Source organism: Bos taurus, chromosome 11 (assembly GCF_002263795.3).
Source record: "Bos taurus isolate L1 Dominette 01449 registration number 42190680 breed Hereford chromosome 11, ARS-UCD2.0, whole genome shotgun sequence".
Lineage (NCBI taxonomy): Eukaryota > Metazoa > Chordata > Mammalia > Artiodactyla > Bovidae > Bos > Bos taurus.
This window is the reverse complement of record NC_037338.1, coordinates 21,179,670-21,199,371: the sequence shown is the minus strand read 5'-3', so window position 1 is coordinate 21,199,371 and position 19,702 is coordinate 21,179,670. Positions and strand designations below refer to the sequence as shown.

Sequence of the window (19,702 nt, the reverse complement as noted above, 5' to 3'; positions counted from 1 at the left end):
ACATCTTATAACATTTTACTTTAAGCTGATAGCATCTTAACTTTGATTGCATACAAGAGTTTTACACTTTTACTCCCCCCCAGGCACAATCTCTTAGCCAGAGCTATTTCTAAAAATATATATGTAAATATAAATTTTATTTATCAAATCATATATTAATACATAATATATTGAAATACATGAAACATCTCTTCTAGGGTTGTTTCTTTCTTCTTCTTCTAGGGTTTTTAAACCCTGTGCCAGACCTAACCAAATCAGAATGTAGCATGGGACCCCTACACACCCCATGTGTGATTTGAAAACTCCTCCATGTGTTTCTGATGCACCTCCTGGTTAAGAAACTGTGTCAAAGAAACTTATTAAATATTAGTCTGGGGAGATGTGCTTCTAAATCTTTTGTGAAGCAGTTTATTCATGCTTCTTCTAAACTGGCCCTTTGAGTGAGTTTTCCTTTTTTTTCTTTAAAATGGGCTATATCCTTAACTTTGACTAACAAAGGATTATTATACTTATCTGGTTTTATAATGTATGTATTACTTTTTTCTCTTGCAGGTGAAAATGAGTTCTTCAGTAAGAAGGAAAGGCAAGCCAGGGAAAGGAGGTGGAAAAGGGTCTTCCAGAGGAGGAAGAGGAGGCAGGAGCCATGCTAGTAAATCTCATGGGAGTGGCAGCAGTGGCGGTGGTGTTGGTGGCAACAGAAAGGCATCAAGTAGAATCTGGGATGATGGCGATGACTTTTGTATCTTCAGTGAATCAAGGCATTCATCCAGGTTATTATACTCATTGAATGTTCAAATATGAAAACAGTGTCAATTCCTGATGTATGGGACAAAAGATGGTTAAGACAAAGGGGGGAAATGCCAAGTAATTCTGGCTAAGTTACTCTTCCTATTATTTTAAAGCCTTGCAGTCCCCTGCTTTGTGAATTTTTTTAAAAGCATATGGTAAATAGCACCTTTGGGAGAGGGTGGGCATTGAAATCTGAACTTAACTTTAACTTCCATATGACACTGTAAATTGAGTGTAATATTGTTATTGTAATCAGTATTACAGAAAAGTAAATATTGGAAATGGTAGGGTAATTGAAAATTATATTAAGTATTTTTAGGCATTGTAGTTTGAAGGTCCCCAAATGAGATCTGGCTATATCCCTTCCGTTTAGTTGATGAATTATCTATTTTCCAACTGATCAACCAAATATTTACTGAAGCTTAATGTGATGACCAGAGATAGATATCATGCCCAGGCTTCTCTCATAGTCAACTTTTAATTAGTGAATGCTGTTTTGTTGTTGTTCAGTCACTTCAGTCACGTCCAACTCTTGGCAACCTCATGGACTGCAGCATGCCAGGCTCTTCGGTCCTCCACTGTCCCCCAGGGTTTGCTCAAATTCATGTCCTTTGAGTCAGTGATGCTACCTAACCATCTCATCCTTTGCTGCCCCCTTCTCCTTTTGCCTTCAGTCTTACCTAGCATTGGCGTCTTTTCCAATGAGTCAGCTCTTCACATCAGGTGGCCAAGTATTAGAGCTTCACCATCAGTTCTTCTAATGAATATTGAAAGTTGATTTCCTTTAGAATTGACTGATTTGGTCTCCTTACCGTCCAAGGGACTCTCAAGAGTTATCTCCAGCACCACATTTTGAAAGCATCAATTCTTTGGCACTCAGCCTTCTTTATGATCCAAAGCTCACATCTGTACATGACCACCTTCGTCAACAAAGTAACGTCTCTGCTTTTTAATACACTCTCTATGTTTGTCAGAGCTTTCCTTCCAAGGAACAAGTGTCTTTTACTTTCAGTCCTCAGTGATTTTGGAGCCCAAGAAAATAAAATCTATCACCGCTTCCACTATTTGCCCTTCTATTTGTCATGAAGTGATGGGACCAGATGCCATGATCTTAGCTTTTTTTATGTTGAGTTTCAAGCCAGCTTTTTCATTCTCCTCTTTCACCCTCATCCAAAGGCTCTTTAGTTCCTCTTCACTTTCTGCCATTAATAGTGATATCATCTGCCTATCTGAGGTTGTTGATATTTCTCCTGGCAATCTTGATTTCAGATTATGATTCATCCAGCCCAGCATTTCACATGATGCACTTTGCATAAATTCTGATAATTCTAATACATGTTTAATGAAAGTAAAGATTTTCTACTGCATGTTATGCAGTATAAATATAAAATTCTCATTGTTTTTCTAATTGCACTTTAAGCCATTTACTTAAATTTTTAGAGATAGAGAGACTTCTTTGGAGTTATGTATATATACACAGGCATACACACACTCTTGTGGGAATAATTACCAGCTAAATATTGGTTAGAAATATAGGTGAGTGCTGAAGTTTAACTGCATCAGACATGCTTTTAATTTAAATGAATTCAATTGTATGCGTTCAGGAAAAAAAGAAAAAGAAGAACAAATGGTATTTAAGTAGTTAAACTTGCCACTAAATGAATCTGAACTCCACCATGAACAGGATAATGAGAGAGGAAGGTGCTCATTCCTGTCAGTCTCATTGTCTAAGTGCTGTATATAGTTTAAGCTTCTTGATGCACTGAGTAGGTGATATTAATGTGTATTTCTTAAATATATATTTCTTATACATAGTCTCTACCATAACCAAATACTTTGCTTGGTATGCAACCGGAGAATCTACATTTTTTTCCATTCTAAACAAAATGGTCATTTTTGGACATACTTAGAGATTATATATCAATCTCAAACTTGATTCCTTTTTAAGAAATCTTCCAGAATAATTTAAAGCTACATTTTCACATTAGCTGCTGACCTAAGAACCTGACTGCTAAGTTAGATGCAGCTCCGTTCTTTCTGAAAACACTTAGTTTATAGGTTCTTAGGGTCTTAGATGTTCATTCACACAGGAAATATTGACTTAGTGCCTACTATGAGCCAGACTGTGTTTTAGTGACCAGAATTACAACAATGAATAAAATATTGCCCTGGTGTTCATAGAAGGAGGTTTGAGATATAAAAACTGTAGACAAAGGTGTAATAATATGTCAAGTGGTAAGTACTATGGAGGAAAATAAAGGACAAAGGGACAGAAAATGCCAAACTGGATTGCTGGTGTTTACTGTTATCTGTGGAGTGATCAGAGAAGACTTCTCTCTCGATGTGTCATTTGAGCCAGGACAAGAAAAAAGTGAAGGAGTAAGCCATGACTCTATCTGAGGGAAGAACGTTTGAGACAGAACAGCGAGTGAACAGTTCCTGAGGCAGGAGTTTTAAGAAGATTTAGGGAATGACAAGGAAGCCATGTGGCTAGCATGGATGGGTAAGAAGTGTTAGGCAGTTAGATTCGACAGGCTATGCTGTATAGAATCTTATAGGCCAGTATAAGGATTTTGTTTTAAGTTTTAAAAATCATGTTTATTGAAGTGTAATTTACATTCAGTAAAACTCACCCTAAAATTTGACAAATGCAGTCATCTCTGTAACCAGCAGTTCTTCAAAACTCGCCCATGCCCTTTTGCAATGAACTCCTCCCTGATCCTTAGGAATGCATTCATCTGTTTTCTGTCAGCAGGATCAAATTTAGTTACTAAAATGATTTATTGTAGGAAAAATAAGCACATGAAACCAAGGGATTTTTTTCTTTGTGTGTGGCTGTTTGTTTAGTTGGTTTTTGGCCAAGCTGTGTGGCTTGCTGTATGGCTTAGTTCCCTTACCAGAGCTCAAACCTGGGCCTTCTGCAGTGAAAATGCAGAGTTCTAACCACTGGACAGCCAGAGAATTCCCAAAATTCAAGTTTTTAAAAGGATACTTTGGAATGTGTACTCTTCAGAGTAATCAAAAGAATTGGGATTTTAACATAACCTTTGAAAATTAAAGCACAGTTGTTGACAAAGTTGTCTTAAGATAGTTGCAGAATAGCTAGTCTAGTTACTATGTCAATCTTCAGCCTGGGGCTGTTTGGTAGAAAACTATTTTAGATAATGGAATTGAATTATACAGAAATTCTCTATGGGGCAGATATATATTCTCACAGATATCTGCTGCTGCTGCTAAGTCGCTTCAGTCGTGTCCGACCCTGTGCAACCCCATAGATGGCAGTCCAGGCTCCGCCATCCCTGGGATTCTCCAGGCAAGAACACTGGAGTGGATTGCCATTTCCTTCTCCAATGCATGAAAGTGAAAAGTTAAAGTGAAGTCAGATATCTGACACCTTCTCAAAAGATCACCCCTGCTGCCACCATGAAAGGGACAAGGAAAGCAGAAACATCTGTTTTATATCAGTCATCTCATGTTCAGATATACCTTGTTGTCCAGTCGCTAAGCGTGTTCAACTTTTTATGCCCCATGGACTGCAGCATGCCAGACTGCCCTGTCCTTCACTATCTCCTGGAGTTTGCTCAAACTCATGTCCATTGAGTCAGTGATGCCATTCAACCATCTCATCCTCTGTCATCCCCTTCTCCTCCTGCCTTCAGTCTTTCCCAGCATCAAGGTCTTTTCCAATGAGTCAGTTCTTCACATCAGGTGGCCAAAGTATTAGAGTTTCAACTTCAGCATCAGTCCTTCCAATGAATATTCAGGACTGATCTCCTTTAGGATGGACTGGGTGGATCTCCTTGCAGTTCAAGGGACTCTGAAGAGTCTTCCCCAACACCACAGTTCAAAAGCATCAATTCTTCAGTGTTCAGCTTTCTTTAGGGTCCAGCTCTCACATCCATGCCTGACTACTAGAAAAACCATAGCTTTAACTAGATGGACCTTTGTTGGCAAAGTAACATCTCTGCTTTTTAGTATTCCGTCTAGGTTGGCCATAGCTTTTCTTCCAAGGAGCAAGCGTCTTTTAATTTCGTGGCTGCAGTCACCATTTGCAGTGATTTTGGAACCCAAGAAAATAAAATCTGTCACTGTTTCCTTTGTTTCTCCATTTGTTTGCCGTGACATGATGATATCAATATAAAATTAAATGATATATTAGATGAGATCATTAGTATCTTGTGAGTGATAATAGTATTATGGTTATATAAAAGTTTGTCTCTATTCTTAGGAAATAACATGCAGAAGTATTTACGAGTGAATATGCTGTCAGCAGCTTACATGCAGATGGTTTAGAACATGCATGTGTATATATAGGGGAGCATATATATATATATATATATATGCATATGTGTGTGCATATAGAGAGGAAATAAGGGCATAAATGTGTGTGTGCATATAAGTATGGCAGGTGTTAACAGTTACTGGTGAATCTTAATAAATGCTATAGATTTTTATATATTAAAAATTTTTTGAAACAAAAAGGGGAAATGATGAATTTTGGATAACATTTCTTTCAGAAGTTGGAATTATGTGGTTAAAAACCCTAGTTTCTTCTATTTTCTCCTTTGGTACCCAGTTGAGAGAGTGTAAATGTGTGGTTCTTTTCAAAATCTCAGTAATATGTTGGATATTCAGTACAGAGAAGTTTCTACCATTTCCCTAGATTTGTGAAAATTTATAATGAAATATGCCAAGTGAAAAAAAGAAAAGAAACTTTGTGAGTAAAGGTAAACTTTAGAATTCATTGTTTTTTTAAATATTAAAAAGAGTCTCTAAAAAGTCTAAATTCCAAAAATGAGATTAGTGAAATAGTGAATAATGAAATAAATTCTAGTCCTTCTGTGTTTAAAATTTAAAAATTAAGTTGTAGGAAAATGTTTAATTTTGGGGAAATGCCAGTTTGATTTTAATAAGGAAATAAAGCAAATTATAAAAAATTACATATGCTGTATAATTTTATAAAAAATGTATGTGCAAAGGAATGATATTAGTTAAGATGTTTTCTGTTCTTTGTTCTCTATTTTTCTACAGTAAACATGTATTATTATATTTGTAATCAGGAAGTAAAAAAGTTAAATATTTCAAAAAATAGGGCCTAATAGTCATCTTAGTTGTTTTCAGATTAAATACCTCAGAGTGATATATATGTACTCTTTGTACATAGCATATTTCTCGTGAAAGAAATATGACTCCTCCACTAGTGCAGGAGTCATCATAGCATTGCTTTCCCCAGAAGATTCTTGAGTTAGTGAAGCAGGATTTAATGGTGAAGAATCTGATCAGATTTTTTCCCAGCATTTAGAATATAATGAAGTTGAGTAAATACCGTAGAAAATGGAGACTCTCTCCACATTGATGTCCCCTTTCGTAAGATACATGACAGTCCAGTCATATTGTGTATGTATGGAGACCCTGAGGAGAGAGTAAAAATTCTGATAACAAGTAAGTGTGTAATTTTGTTCTTGTGTCCTTTGCAGACCTAGTAACAGTAGCGTGAGAAAAGGGGATGGACGCCCCAAATGGAAACCCGAAGCCAAAGTGCCCCTGCAGACTCTACATATGACTTCTGAGAATCAGGAAAAAGTGAAAGCTCTTCTCCGAGACTTGCAGGAACAAGATGCGGATGCTGGATCTGAGTAAATTATTATATTTGAATAAATTATTATATTGAGGAAGATAAAATATGAGGGTCCTGTGTGTCTTTGGAATACTGTGTCAATACTAATTGTGTTGTGGCTGTGTAACTAGTTGAAAGTGAGCCAAGAGAAATAACAAGAATAATTATTCAGCAACTAACGGCACGCCACTCCAGTACTCTTGCCTGGAAAATCCCATGGACGGAGGAGCCTGGTAGGCTGCAGACCATGGGGTCATGAAGAGTTGGGCACGACTGAGCGATTTCACTTTCACTTTTCACTCTCATGCATTGGAGAAGGCAATGGCAACCCACTCCAGTGTTCTTGCCTGGAGAATCCCAGGGACGGGGGAGCCTGGTGGGCTGCCGTCTCTGGGGTCGCACAGAGTCGGACACGACTGAAGCGACGCAGCAGCAGCAGCAGTTGTCCTTTACAGTGTAATCTTTGGTTTTTAATTGTCTCTTCAAGTTTTAGTTGATCATCTGGGAAAGAAAAAAATGGAGATTCCAGTAGTATCTGACTGGGTTGTTGTGAAGATTTTTAAAGAGATAGTACATATAAAACATTTAACATAGTGCCTGGCAAGTAATACGTGCTATTAGTTGCCAATATATAAGTTATTAGGTCAGTAAATTAGTCACTCAATAGTGGTCAGGATCCTATGTCCTTTGGTTCTGTGAATTCTTAGACCCTTACCAAATTTTTCTTTGAAGCAAGTAGAAATTAATATATGATATATGAAAATGTTACTTTTGCCAGAAGAGGTGTTTCTGGGGAAGAAGAAGATGATGAGCCTGATTATGACGACGAGCAGTACTGGTCACCTGGACGAGAAGCTTCCCTTGTTCCTGACTCTGATCCTTTGGAATGCGCTGGCTCAGGCCTGGTGGAGCCTCATAACCCAGAATTTACAGTCTCAGCATTTGCAGTGCACAGACTTTCCAGGTTTGCTTTCTTCACTTACGGGAGGATTGAAGGAAACGAAGTCGTGTTGTAAACCCAACTACCTCTTCCTGAGTACTGCCCTGTGGTGTAGGCTCTAGCAGTAATACTTCCCTGTGGTGTGGGCTCTGGCAGTAATACTTCCCTGTGGTGTGGGTCATAAAAGTAATACTTCCCTGTAGTGTGGGTCATAAAAGTAATACTTCCCTGTAGTGTGGGTCATAGCAGTAATACTTCCCTGTGGTATGGGTCATAGCAGTAATACTTCCCTGTGGTGTGGGTTGTGGCAGTAATACTTCTCTGTAGTGTGGGTTCTAGCAGTAATACTTCCCTGTGGTGTGGGCTCTGGCAGTAATAACTTCCCTGTGGTGTGGGTTCTGGCAGTAATACTTCTCTGTGGTGTGGGTTCTGGCAGTAATACTTCCCTGTGGTGTGGGCTCTGGCAGTAATACTTCCCTGTGGTGTGGGTCATAAAAGTAATACTTCCCTGTAGTGTGGGTCATAGCAGTAATACTTCCCTGTGGTATGGGTCATAGCAGTAATACTTCCCTGTGGTGTGGGTTGTGGCAGTAATACTTCTCTGTGGTGTGGGTTCTGGCAGTAATACTTCCCTGTGGTGTGGGCTCTGGCAGTAATAACTTCCCTGTGGTGTGGGTTCTGGCAGTAATACTTCCCTGTGGTGTGGGCTCTAACAGTAATACTTCCCTGTGGTGTGGGTTCTGGTAGTAATACTTCCCTGTGGTGTGGGTCATAGCAGTAATACTTCCCTGTACTGTGATTCTGGCAGTAATACTTCCCTGTGGTGTGGGTCATAGCAGTACTTGATAGTATCAGTGTCCTCTCTCTTAGGATAGGTAGATGAAGGGGGAGTTAGTATTATCAGGGAGACTTCTTCGGAATACAGACCATGCCTCTCTATACTTATATCATCACATGTATGGTTTTCTGGGTTTTTTTTAATGGTTTTATCTATTTATTTATTTTTGGCTGCACTGGGTCTTCATTGCTATGTGGGCTTTTCTCTAGTTGTGGCGAAGTGGAAGCTACTCTAGTTGCAGTGCATGGGCTTCTCACTGAAGTGGCTTCTCTCGTTGTGGAGCATGGGCTGTAGGGCTCATGGGCTCAGTAGTTGTGGCTCCTGGGCTCTAGAGCACAGGCTCGATAGTTGTGGCTCAATAGTTGTGGCACACCGGCTTAGTTGCTCCACAGCATGTGGGATCTAACTGGATCAGGGATCAAACTCGTGTCTCCTGCATTGGCAGGTGGATTCTTTACCACTGAGCCACCAGGGAAGCCCCACATACATGTATTTAAATGAATTTCTCCTCTGTGGTTTGATATTACTTTCTGATATTAGTCTTTTTTTGTCATGTTTCACACGTGGCAGGTATGGTTTCCACACTGAACACTGTCAGGCAGCGCTGAGGATTTGCGATGGAGACATGGGGGCATCACTGGAACGCCTGCTCACCCAGTGCTTTTCAGAGACATTTGGAGAGAGGATGAAGATATCTGAGGCAGTTGCACACATGAGCTTGGAAGAGTGTGTGGAACAGCGACAGGAAGAGGCATTTGCTCTCAAGTCAATCTGTGGAGAAAAATTTATAGAAAGAATTCAAAACAGAGTCTGGACCATTGGATTAGAACTGGAGTATTTGACAAGTAAATTCTGCAAATTCAAGCAAAAGGAAAGTACCAAAAATATACAGGAGGCTTCACTTGAAGTCTGCAAATTTTACCTCAAAGGAAATTGTAAATTTGGATCAAAGTGCAAATTTAAACATGAAGTGCCCCCAAATCAAATTGTCGGAAGAGTCGAAAGAAATGTAGATGATTCTCATCTAAATGCTAATGAAGATGCATCCTTTTTATATGAACTTGAAATTCGATTTTCTAAAGACCACAAATACCCCTACCAAGCTCCCCTTGTGGCATTTTATTCCACCAATGAGAATCTACCTCTGGCTTGTCGTTTACATATTTCTGAGTTCCTTTATGGCAAAGCCTTGACATTTGCAGAAACTTCAGAACCTGTTGTATATTCTTTGATAACCCTCTTAGAGGAAGAATCAGAAATAACCAAGTTACTAACAAATACCCATCACAAGTACAGTGTCCCTCCTGTGAACTTTCTGCCAGTATCACCTGGAACCAGACTAAATAATCCTGTCTGTCGTAAACCAGTGATTCCAAGTAATTCGTTTTTTTCGAATCAAATTCCAGAAGGTACGTAAGGCACTGACCTGGTGGAGGGTGTTGTGGAATGGGGCATTTGAAATGATGGATTAAATAAATCAGAAGTTTTGAGGGCTGATCTGGGATCTCCAGTGATCTTAGGCAAGTCATTCTCCTCAGTTTAAGGCCAAAAAAGAATGAGAATCCCCTGAACTGCGACCTGACTTTCATTGTAAGGCCAAGTTGTCACTGTATTCTGGCTCACTGAATCAGTCAAAAGTTTATAGTGATGTATATAAGCTCATTTTAGCAGGTAAGGGCTGGAAGAACCTTAAAGCATCCTTTCAGAAAATCTGCTTCATTTAATCCATTTGGTTTCATGTGATTACTTCTGGTACTGTCTATAGGATTACTTTCAAATGAGTTTTTAGAGATACTTGTCTTTCTGGACCACTGTCCATACTCTCCTGCTTTTAGCATGATAGACCCCCAGAATTCATCAGGGCAGGGCTCTCTTTATGAATCCCTAAATCCTCAAATAGAGAAATGTTTGTACAAGCCTGTGGCTTTCTCCAGATCCAGATGTGCTTTACAGAAGTTACCCCCTTTCAAAGTTCACCATAGGATTCAGAGAAACAAGTTTTTATTATTTCCCAAGAGTTCCTAGATAGACATCAACAGGTAAAGAACAATGAAACCACCAAGATGTGGATGCTAGACAGCTGGCTGGGTTCATTCACCTGCCGCTTGACTTACTGCCAGCTTGCAGCTAGTTCTGGCACATGGGACTCTGATATATTCCTCAAGAAATGACAAACTTTGTGTCATGGATTTTGGTGGGAGGATAACAGCTTTATTAATACATAATTTACATACCATGAAATTCACCCTTTTGAAGTGTACAATTCAGTGATTTTTAGTATATCACAGAATTGCACATCCATGACCACTGTTTAATTCTGGGACATTTTCATCACCCCATAAAGAAACGCCATACGTGTTAGCAAGTCACTCCTCATTTCTCCCTTTCCACAAGCCCTAACAACCATGAGTCGACATTCTGTCCCTATGGATTTGCCTCTTCTGGACATTTCGTGGAAATGAAATCATACAGTAAATACGTGGCTTTTTGTAATTGGTGTCTTTCACTTAGCATACATAATGTTGTCCAGGTTCATCCATGTTGTAGCATGTATCAGTACTTCATTCCTTTTAATTACTGAATAATATTCCATTATATGGACATACCACATTTTATTTATTGATTAATCATTTGATAGTCATTTGGGTTATTTTGTGTCATGGAAATTTAGGGACACCTGCAAATATTTAATTCCTTAATTAACAAGGCATGCCATGATTTTCTTTTCTTTGTTCTTAATTTGGTTTAAGCAAAGCCATTTATACTTGATTATAAGTTTATTTGAAGATGCATTTTAAATTCTTCAGCAGTAGAAGTAGTAGTGTGGAAATGAATGAATTTGTTTTATTCAAGCTTTAACTTTTTCTCTATTTTATGATTGTTGTTGTTACTTTGTTAGATAGTGACTTTCCCCCTTTGCTAAAGAAAGGGCTCCATATCGAAAACGTTTCCTTTTATCCCCTTCAAGTTGAAAAAGAATCAGAGCCTGAGGAGGAGACAGATGAGGATGAAGGTCCAGCACCAGTTATGGTGGAGAATGAAAGCTATGTCAACCTTAAGAAAAAGATTTCCAAAAGATATGACTGGCAGGCAAAATCAGTACATGCTGAAAATGTCAAAATCTGCAAGCAGTTCCGAATAAAACAGGTAGGGTATTCTAAGAGAATGGCTAGTATTGCCTCCCTAATGTATGGATGAAGGGATTAGGAATTAGGAAGCTTTGGCTACTCTCCATAGTATACTTTCAGTCTTTTACTCTGATTGGTCAAAGTTTCTGCATGCCACCACAAACTTGGATGCATGTTCTAACTAATTTTGGAAAATCTGATGCCTGATGAAAATGCAACATGTGTATACCAAATATTCTGAGAATCATGTGGCTTTGGTACTGTGATAGAAATCTGATAAGTGAAAGAAAAATTAGTTCTGTGACTTACATTAGAAATACCAGTATAGAAAAGGATAAGGAGGGACTCTTAACCCTATTTCAAGGCCTCACAGGATAAATCATTTACCCAGGGTCACATAGCTGCTAAGAGGCAACACAAGGTTTCACGCTAATTCTGTTTCCAAAGTTCAATAGTTTTACCTCATTACCTCAAAAAAACAATAGTTTTACCTCATTCACATGAAGATTATTTTAAAAGAATTCATTAAGTGAACTGTTAGGGTAGAGTTGGATGTAGGATAAAGACGAGTTACTTAAATCAGTTTGGGGATTGGATTAGATGCTGTCTAAGAGCTCTTCGAACTTTACAGTTCTGTGATTCTGATTTTTGACACTGTATTAACACAAGGACATATATGCTGCAACACCCGTAGAGTGTCGGATTAAAAATCATACCATAAATAATAGGATGGTAGAAATTAAAATTACACATTCAGTTTGAGTGTGTGTTTACAGTGGTAAATTTATATGATTAAATTATATATAGATAATGTATATGTTAATATAAATCCCTTACATTAGTCAAAAATACATCCACGGTTTTGACCTATAGTACAACATTTATAGCATTGGCCATTAGATGTCAAAGGGAGTTATATAGATGTGGTGATTGACTGAAAACCCTTTAGTGAGAGCTCTTAACTGTTGGTGATTTGGATAAAAATCTGATGCTGTGTAGAGCTGCACTGTTCTATATGGTAGCCTCTAGCCATGTGTAGCTATTTAAAGTTTAACTAAAATTAAGTATAATAAAAATTTCAGTTCCTTGATGTTATTTAAATGCTCAATAGCCACATGTAGCCACATTTTGCTATATTGGACAATGCAAATATTACCACCAGCACAGAAAGTTCTGTTGAATAGTGCTGGTATAGAGATTGTTACAGAAAGAGCTGGATAGGTGCTAGGCAAGAGGGGTTTTTCCTAAGATCCTTCAGTTTATTCAGACGTAGGAAAGCCACACAGATTCCACAGCTTATTCTGGCAGATTCTCTGAACAGTCTTCTGACCAGCATCCCACCCCCAACAAATCCTCACTTTCTATCCCTAAGCAAACTGATGAAGAAAGGACAGAAAAGGTATGTCTAACTTTGGGATTCCACGTTCAGAGCTTCGTGAAAGGTTATTCAGAGCAACCAAACTGATGTCTTATTTTTGTTTTATTAGGCCTCCAGACAGTTCCAGTCAGTTCTACAAGAAAGACAGTCGCTCCCTGCTTGGGAAGAAAGAGAAAACATTCTCAAATTGTTGAGCAAGCACCAGGTGCTTGTTGTAAGTGGTATGACTGGGTAAGAATGTAATCTGTTTGTAATGCAGCTTTCGTCTGTGAATATGGTGTGTGCCCTGGCTACCACCACTCGTTCTTCTTTTAAAAAGGAAAAAACAGTAGCTGGTGTTACTTGTGCTTTTTCCTGTCAAATATTAAATAATATCTCACAGAGGCAAACATGGTGGCAACTGTAACCAATTCAAAACAAACAAAACTCAGAAATTTGGGAATTGATAGACCTTGTACACCGCTGCCTTGAGTCAATTTAAGGCAAAATGCCTAGCAGAAGGCTTTTGACAAGGCCTATTTAAAAATGTGAAGAATAATTCCAAACCATTTAGCTTGAAACTCTTCATCTAAATTTATTCTGAATTCCTTAAAGCTTTTGTTTAAGAACAGCTTAGGGTATCTTACTGTTTCTTTTTCACACTCTCCATGTGTTATCCAAACCTATTTATCAGGGACAAGCTGCAGGCTTAATTTAATTCTGTATTTGGTGGTTTAGTCATTAAGTCGTGTCCGACTCTTGCGACCCCATGGACTACTATATAACCTGCCGGGCTCCTCTGTCCATGGGATTCTCCAGGGGAGAATACTGGAGTGGGTTGCCCTTTCTGTGTTTAAGGGTTTTCGATTTAATTTGTGCCCAGACTCACAGATATAGTAGTAACTTTGTATCTTCCAGTTTCTTGTCTTTTTAACTTCAGTCTATTTATAGTCAAGCAGTGCCACACCAACAGGGAAAAACAAAGTATTTTAATAATCATAAGATAATACTCCTGTTTCTCTGGGATTCATATGTAGAGTTCACATTCCTAGAGGCATTTATAGACCTTAAGCTACTGTTTAGTCAATAGTCCCAGTTTTACAAATAATAATAAACTGTTATTTGATTGCTTTGTTATTCTCAGTGCAAATTCCTAGGAGTTATCAGCTGTAGGTAATAAGTCAGTAGATAGGTTTGAAAGATAAATGAAGCTGAATTTTTATTCTAATTAGCTTTCTTAACTTTCCTCATTGCGTGTGATTGCTTCTTCAGTTAAGTAGCACTTGAAAACCCTCATTTTAGGACTTATTTGTCCTACATCTTGTTGACATACAGATGTGGGAAAACCACACAGATTCCACAGTTTATTCTGGATGATTCTCTGAATGGACCCCCTGAGAAGGTGGCTAACATCATCTGTACCCAACCCCGACGAATCTCTGCCATCTCTGTTGCTGAGCGCGTTGCTAAAGAAAGGGCAGAAAGAGTGGGTCTGACCGTGGGATACCAGATCCGGTTAGAAAGTGTCAAGGTTTGTATGCTCTTCTTATTTCCTGATGACAGAAGTTCAAATTTTTAAAGTACAAAGAGCCATTGGTGTCTGGATATTCACGGGCAAGATGATATATATACTTCAACAGGGCTGAAGTCCTTTTAGACATATTTTGGCTTAAACTGTTATTGGGCTATACTTAATTTCCTCTATAAAGACCGTCTTTTCTTTGTTGGCAGAAGTGATCTACTAAGTGCTACTTTACTCCTAAGACTGGGGCTTAATCCATTTAATCAAATATAGAATGAATAAATTCAGAATTTGTTTCATCATTCACTGTTATCTTTATGTTTTATAATAATTTTTAAATGCTTTCTATGAGTCCTAAAATTTTCATCTGAAGTGGGAAGGCTTTTATTGTTATTGCCAGCAAGAAACTATGCATTTAGTCTCTTGGTTCATATTAAATGGAACTGCTGGTGTGTTCAATATTCTTTATACCTATTAAAAATGGCTTTGCCGGGAAAGTGTTTCCTTTTCTCAAAAATTTCATTAACGTTTTTGTGCCCTTTTACGTGTAAGTCCTCAGCCACCAGGTTGTTATACTGCACCACGGGAGTGCTGCTAAGAAGGCTGGAGGGAGACACAGCTCTGCAGGGAGTCACCCATATCATTGTTGATGAAGTTCACGAGAGGACAGAAGAAAGGTAAAACAAAGATTTTCCAAATGAGCACCCACATACATAGAATGGAGACAAGGCTGAAAGAATTTTGTTCTGCTTCCAGTTCAGTTCCTTAGGGCTAGTAATGGTGGTTACCATAGAAAAGGCCTAAGTTAAAGAAGAGGAACTGCTTTCCTGGTCTTCAGGGTCTAACACAGAAAATGCTAGGCAGCACATGTTTATCACTGGAAGAGTCATCCTGTTAGATGGACATCATCTAGTAAGAGGTACCTTGCTGAGCTGGGCACTGTGCTTAGCAGGAGTGTCGTGTGTAATGTATGTCACAGCTGATGGATTAGTCAGTATGTGCTTCCTTCTTTATTCATTTGATCAGTCATTCAGTCCTGATGTGCTAAGTGCTAAGTTGCTTCAGTCATTTCCGACCCTTTGCAACCCCATGCACTGAGCCTGGCAGTCTCCTCTGTCCATGGAATTCTCCAGGCAAGAATACTGGAGTGGGTTGCCATGCCCTTTTCCAAGGGGAACTTCCCAACCCAGGGATCGAACCCATGTCTCTTGCATCTCCTGCATCGGCAGCCAGATTCTTTACCACTAGCACCACCTGGGAAGCCCATTCAGTTCTGATATTCATTCACATATTTATTCAGCCTGTATTAACTGCCAGGTGGCGTATTAATTGCTGGGGATACTATAGTGAACAAACTCATGGTTCCCCTTCATCTCTTATGGTCTGCTAGGAAAAACAAATAATGAGCAGGTAAATAACTACAAATTGGAATAAGTACCATAAAGGAATAAACAGGAAGCTGTGTTTAGGGGGAGAGAGCCTTGAGATAGTAGAGATTATATCTCTGAAGCAATTACATTTAAATTAAAAACAGAAGTATGGAAAGGAGTCTCATGAGACATAAGAGGGCAAGACAGGCATTTGCAAAGACTCTGCAGTAGTAAAGGGCTTCATGAGTTTAAAAACTGGGAGAAAGCCAGTGAAGCTGAAAACATTTCAGTAGTGAAATGAGAGGAAAGGTGACAGCTAAAAAAAGCAGGAAACTATGCACTGTGAATAATAAAGCATTTGGATTTTACTTTAATGGAATTAAGTCATTAAAGGCTTGAAATATAAAACAAAAATTCTCAATATTTTTAAAGGAAGGACCATTCAATAGATGGCAATCATAGTTTGTCATGTAGTTATTGTTTTTCGGTTGTTAACTTGTGTCCGACTCACCGCGACCCCATGGACTGCAGCATGCCAGGCTCCCCTGTCCCTCAGTGTCTCCTGGAGTTTGCTTAGATTCTTGTCCATTGAGTCAATGATGCTCTCCAGCCATCTCATCCTCCGCCACCCTTTTCTTTTGCCTTCAATCTTTCCCAGCATCAGGGTCTTTTCCAGTGAGTCAGCTGTTCTCATCAGGTGGCCAAAGTATTGGAATTTCAGCTTCAGAATCAGTCCTTCCAATGAATTTTCAGGGTTGATTTCCTTTAGGATTGACTGCTTTGATCTCCTTGCAGTCCAAGGGACTCTCAAGAATCTTCTCCAGCAACACAATTCAAAGGCATCAATTCTTCAATGCTCAGCCTTTTTTATGGTCCAATGGTCAAATCCTTACATGACTTCTGGAAAAACCAAAACTAAATGGACCTTTGTTGGCAAAGTGATGTCTTTGTTTTTTTACATGCTGTCTAGGTTTGTCATAGCTTTTCTTCCAAGGAGCAGGCGTCTTTTAATTTCATGGTTGCAGTCACCATCTGCAGTGATTTTAGAGCCCAAGAAGAGGAAATTTGTCACTGCTTCCAATTTTCCCCATCTATTTTCCATGAAGTGATGCGACCAGATGCCATGATCTTAGTTTTTTGAATGTTGAGTTTTAAGCCAGCTTTTTTATTCTCTTCTTTCAACCTTATTCAGACTTAAATTGAAGTAAGTAGGGAAAACCACAAGACCATTCAGGTATGACCTAAATCAAATCCTTTACAATTATACTGGAAGTGGCAAATAGATTCAAGGGATTAGACCTGATAGAATGCCTGAAGAACTATGCATGGAGGTTCTTGACATTGTACAGGAGGCAGTGATCAAGGCCATCCCCAAGAAAAACAAATGCAAAAAGGTAAAATGGTTGTCTGAGGAGGCCTTACAAATAGCTGAGAAAAGAAGAGAAGTGAAAGGCAAAGGGGGAAAGGAAAGATATACCCATTTGAGTGCAGAGTGCCAAAAAATAGCGAGGAGAGATAGGAAAGACTTCCTCAGTGATCAGTGCAAAGAAATAGAGGAAAACAATGAATGGGAAAGACTAGAGATCTCTTCAAGAAAATTAGAGATACCAAGGGAACATTTCATGCAAAGATTGGCTTAATAAAGGACAGAAATGGTATGAACCTAACAGAAGCAGAAGATATTAAGAAGAGGTGGCAAGAATACACAGAACTATACAAAAAAGATCTTCATGACCCAGATAACCATGATGGTGTGATCACACACCTAGAGCCAGACATCCTGGAATGTGACGTCAACTGGACCTTAGGAAGCGTCACTATGAACAAAGCTAGGTGGTGATGGAATTCCAGTTGAGCTATTTCAAATCCTAAAAGATGATGCTGTGAAAGTGCTGCACTCAATATGCCAGCAAATTTGGAAAACTCAGCAGTGGCCACAGGACTGGAAAAGGTCTGTTTTCATTCCAATCCCTAAGAAAGGCAATGCCAAAGAATGTTCCACACAATTGCACTCATCTCACACACTAGTAAAGTAATGCTCAAAATTCTCCAAGCCAGGCTTCAACAATACGTGAACCATCAACTTCTAGATGTTCACGCTGGATTTAGAAAAGGCAGAGAAACCAGAGATCAAATTGCCAACATCCATTGGGTCATTGAAAAAGCAAGAGGATCCCAGAAAAACATCTGCTTTATTGGCTATGCCAAACCCTTTGTGTGGATCACAACAAACTGTGGAAAATTCTTCAAGAGATGGGAATACCAGACCACCTTACCTGCCTCCTGAGAAATCTCTATGCAGGTCAAGAAGCAACAATTAGAACTAGACATGGAACATCAGACTGGTTCCAAATTGGGAAAGGAGTATGTCAAGGCTGTATATTGTCACCCTGCTTATTTAACTTTTATGCAGAAACGCATCATGAGAAACGCTGGGCTGGATTAAGCACAAGCTGGAATCAAGATTGCTGGGAGAAATTTCAATAACAGATACGCAGGTGACACCACCTTTATGGCAGAAAGCAAAGAACTAAAGAGCCTCTTGATAAAGAGTGAAAAAGTTGGCTTAAAACTCAACATTGAGAAAACTAAGATCATGGCACCTGGTCCCATCACTTCATGGCAAATAGATGGGGAAACAGTGAGAGACTTTATTTTTTGGGGCTCCAACATCACTGCAGATGCTGACTGCAGCCATGAAATTAAGAGATGCTTGCTCCTTGGAAGAAAAGCTATGACAAACCTAAACAGCATATTAAAAAGCAGAGACATTACTTTACCAACAGAGGTCCATCTAGTCAAAGCTATGGTTTTTCCAGTAGTCATGTATGGATGTGAGAGTTGGGCCATAAGAAAAGCTGAGCTCCAAAGAATTGATGCTTTTGAACTGTAGTGTTGGGGAAGACTCTTGAGAGTCCCTGGTACTGCAAGGAGATCCAACCAGTCCATCCTAAAGGAAATCAGTCCTGAATATTCATTGGAAGGACTGATGGTGAAGCTGAAACTCCAAAACTTTGGCCACCTGATGCGAAGAACTGACTCACTGGAAAAGACCCTGTGCTAGGAAAGATTAAAGGCAGGAGGAGAAGGGGACGACAGAGGATGAGAGGGTTGGATGGCATCACCAACTTGATGGAAATGAGTTTGAGCAAGCTCTGGGATTGGTGATGGACAGGGAGGCCTGGCATGCTACAGTCCATGGGATTGCAAAGGGTCAGACACAACTGAGCAACTGAACTGAGCTGAAGAGGCTCTTCAGCTCCTCTTCACTTTCTGTCATTAGAGTGGTATCATCGCCATGTCTGAGGGTGATATTTCTCCTGGCAGTCTTGTCACGTGGATCATGCTCTAAAGCAGTAAAGTAGTGGTAAAAAGAGATGATCCTGTGAAAGTAATGAGGCTTTTGCCAAAAGGACTGTACTATTATAAGTATCTTGAGAAGAAGAAAAATCTAAGTTAAGTTGAAGGGTTGACAGAGAAGCCAGAATAGATCATAGTAAAACTAAAAAGGAGAAAGAAACACATGTGAAAAGAGGTCCCAGCTACTGCTGAGAAATAGTTTTCAGGAACTGAACAGGGAAGACAAAAAACCAGAAGACTGTTAGAAAAACTAAATAACACTGATCTAGTTATAAATAGGAAATATAAAGAAATTTAGAACTAAAGAAAAGGATTTTTATATAAAAAGAATAGATCAGGGAATTCCCTGGTGGTGCAGTGGTCAGTACTCAGCACTTTCACTGCTGGGTCCCCAGTTTTGATCCCTGGTCAGCAGTCCACGTAGGTCACAGAGTCAGACACGACTGAACACACACATACACGCAGTCCACGGGGGTCACAGAGTCAGACACGACCGAACACAGACATACACGCAGTCCACGGGGGTCACAGAGTCAGACACGACTGAACACAGACATACACGCAGTCCACGGGGGTCACAGAGTCAGACACGACTGAACACACACATGCACACACACGAGGCACTGAGATCCTGCAAGCCGCATGGTGTAGCCAAAACATTGTTTTAAGAATAATAAATAAAAAGAATTCCTATAACAAAACAGGAATAAATTTTACGTAGCTGTGTAGAAAGCACTGAAAATCTGCGTCTGACGGGCAAATCATCTTTTTGTAGAGACTC

At 39.3% G+C, this 19,702-nt stretch overlaps 1 protein-coding gene across 6 annotated transcripts in view; it reads left to right on the top strand.

Moving 5' to 3' along the window:
- The window catches only part of DHX57 (DExH-box helicase 57), a 60,360-nt gene that overhangs the window by 6,268 nt on the left and 34,390 nt on the right, over positions 1 to 19,702 (top strand). For 4 of the 6 annotated variants that reach the window (XR_009496295.1, XM_005212666.5, XM_005212667.5 and 1 more), the window contains exons 2-9: positions 553 to 770; positions 6,267 to 6,425; positions 7,185 to 7,370; positions 8,755 to 9,593; positions 11,153 to 11,331; positions 12,800 to 12,921; positions 14,005 to 14,200; positions 14,744 to 14,868. Coding sequence is in view for 5 of the 6 variants with exons in the window: in XM_005212666.5 (XP_005212723.1) it covers positions 559 to 770; positions 6,267 to 6,425; positions 7,185 to 7,370; positions 8,755 to 9,593; positions 11,153 to 11,331; positions 12,800 to 12,921; positions 14,005 to 14,200; positions 14,744 to 14,868 (2,018 nt within the window). In the remaining variant the exon portion in view is untranslated. Of the gene's footprint in view, positions 1 to 552; positions 771 to 6,266; positions 6,426 to 7,184; positions 7,371 to 8,754; positions 9,594 to 11,152; positions 11,332 to 12,799; positions 12,922 to 14,004; positions 14,201 to 14,743; positions 14,869 to 19,702 lie in introns of those variants that run through there. The other 2 variants (XM_024999077.2, NM_001206051.3) reach the window with 2 other exon arrangements.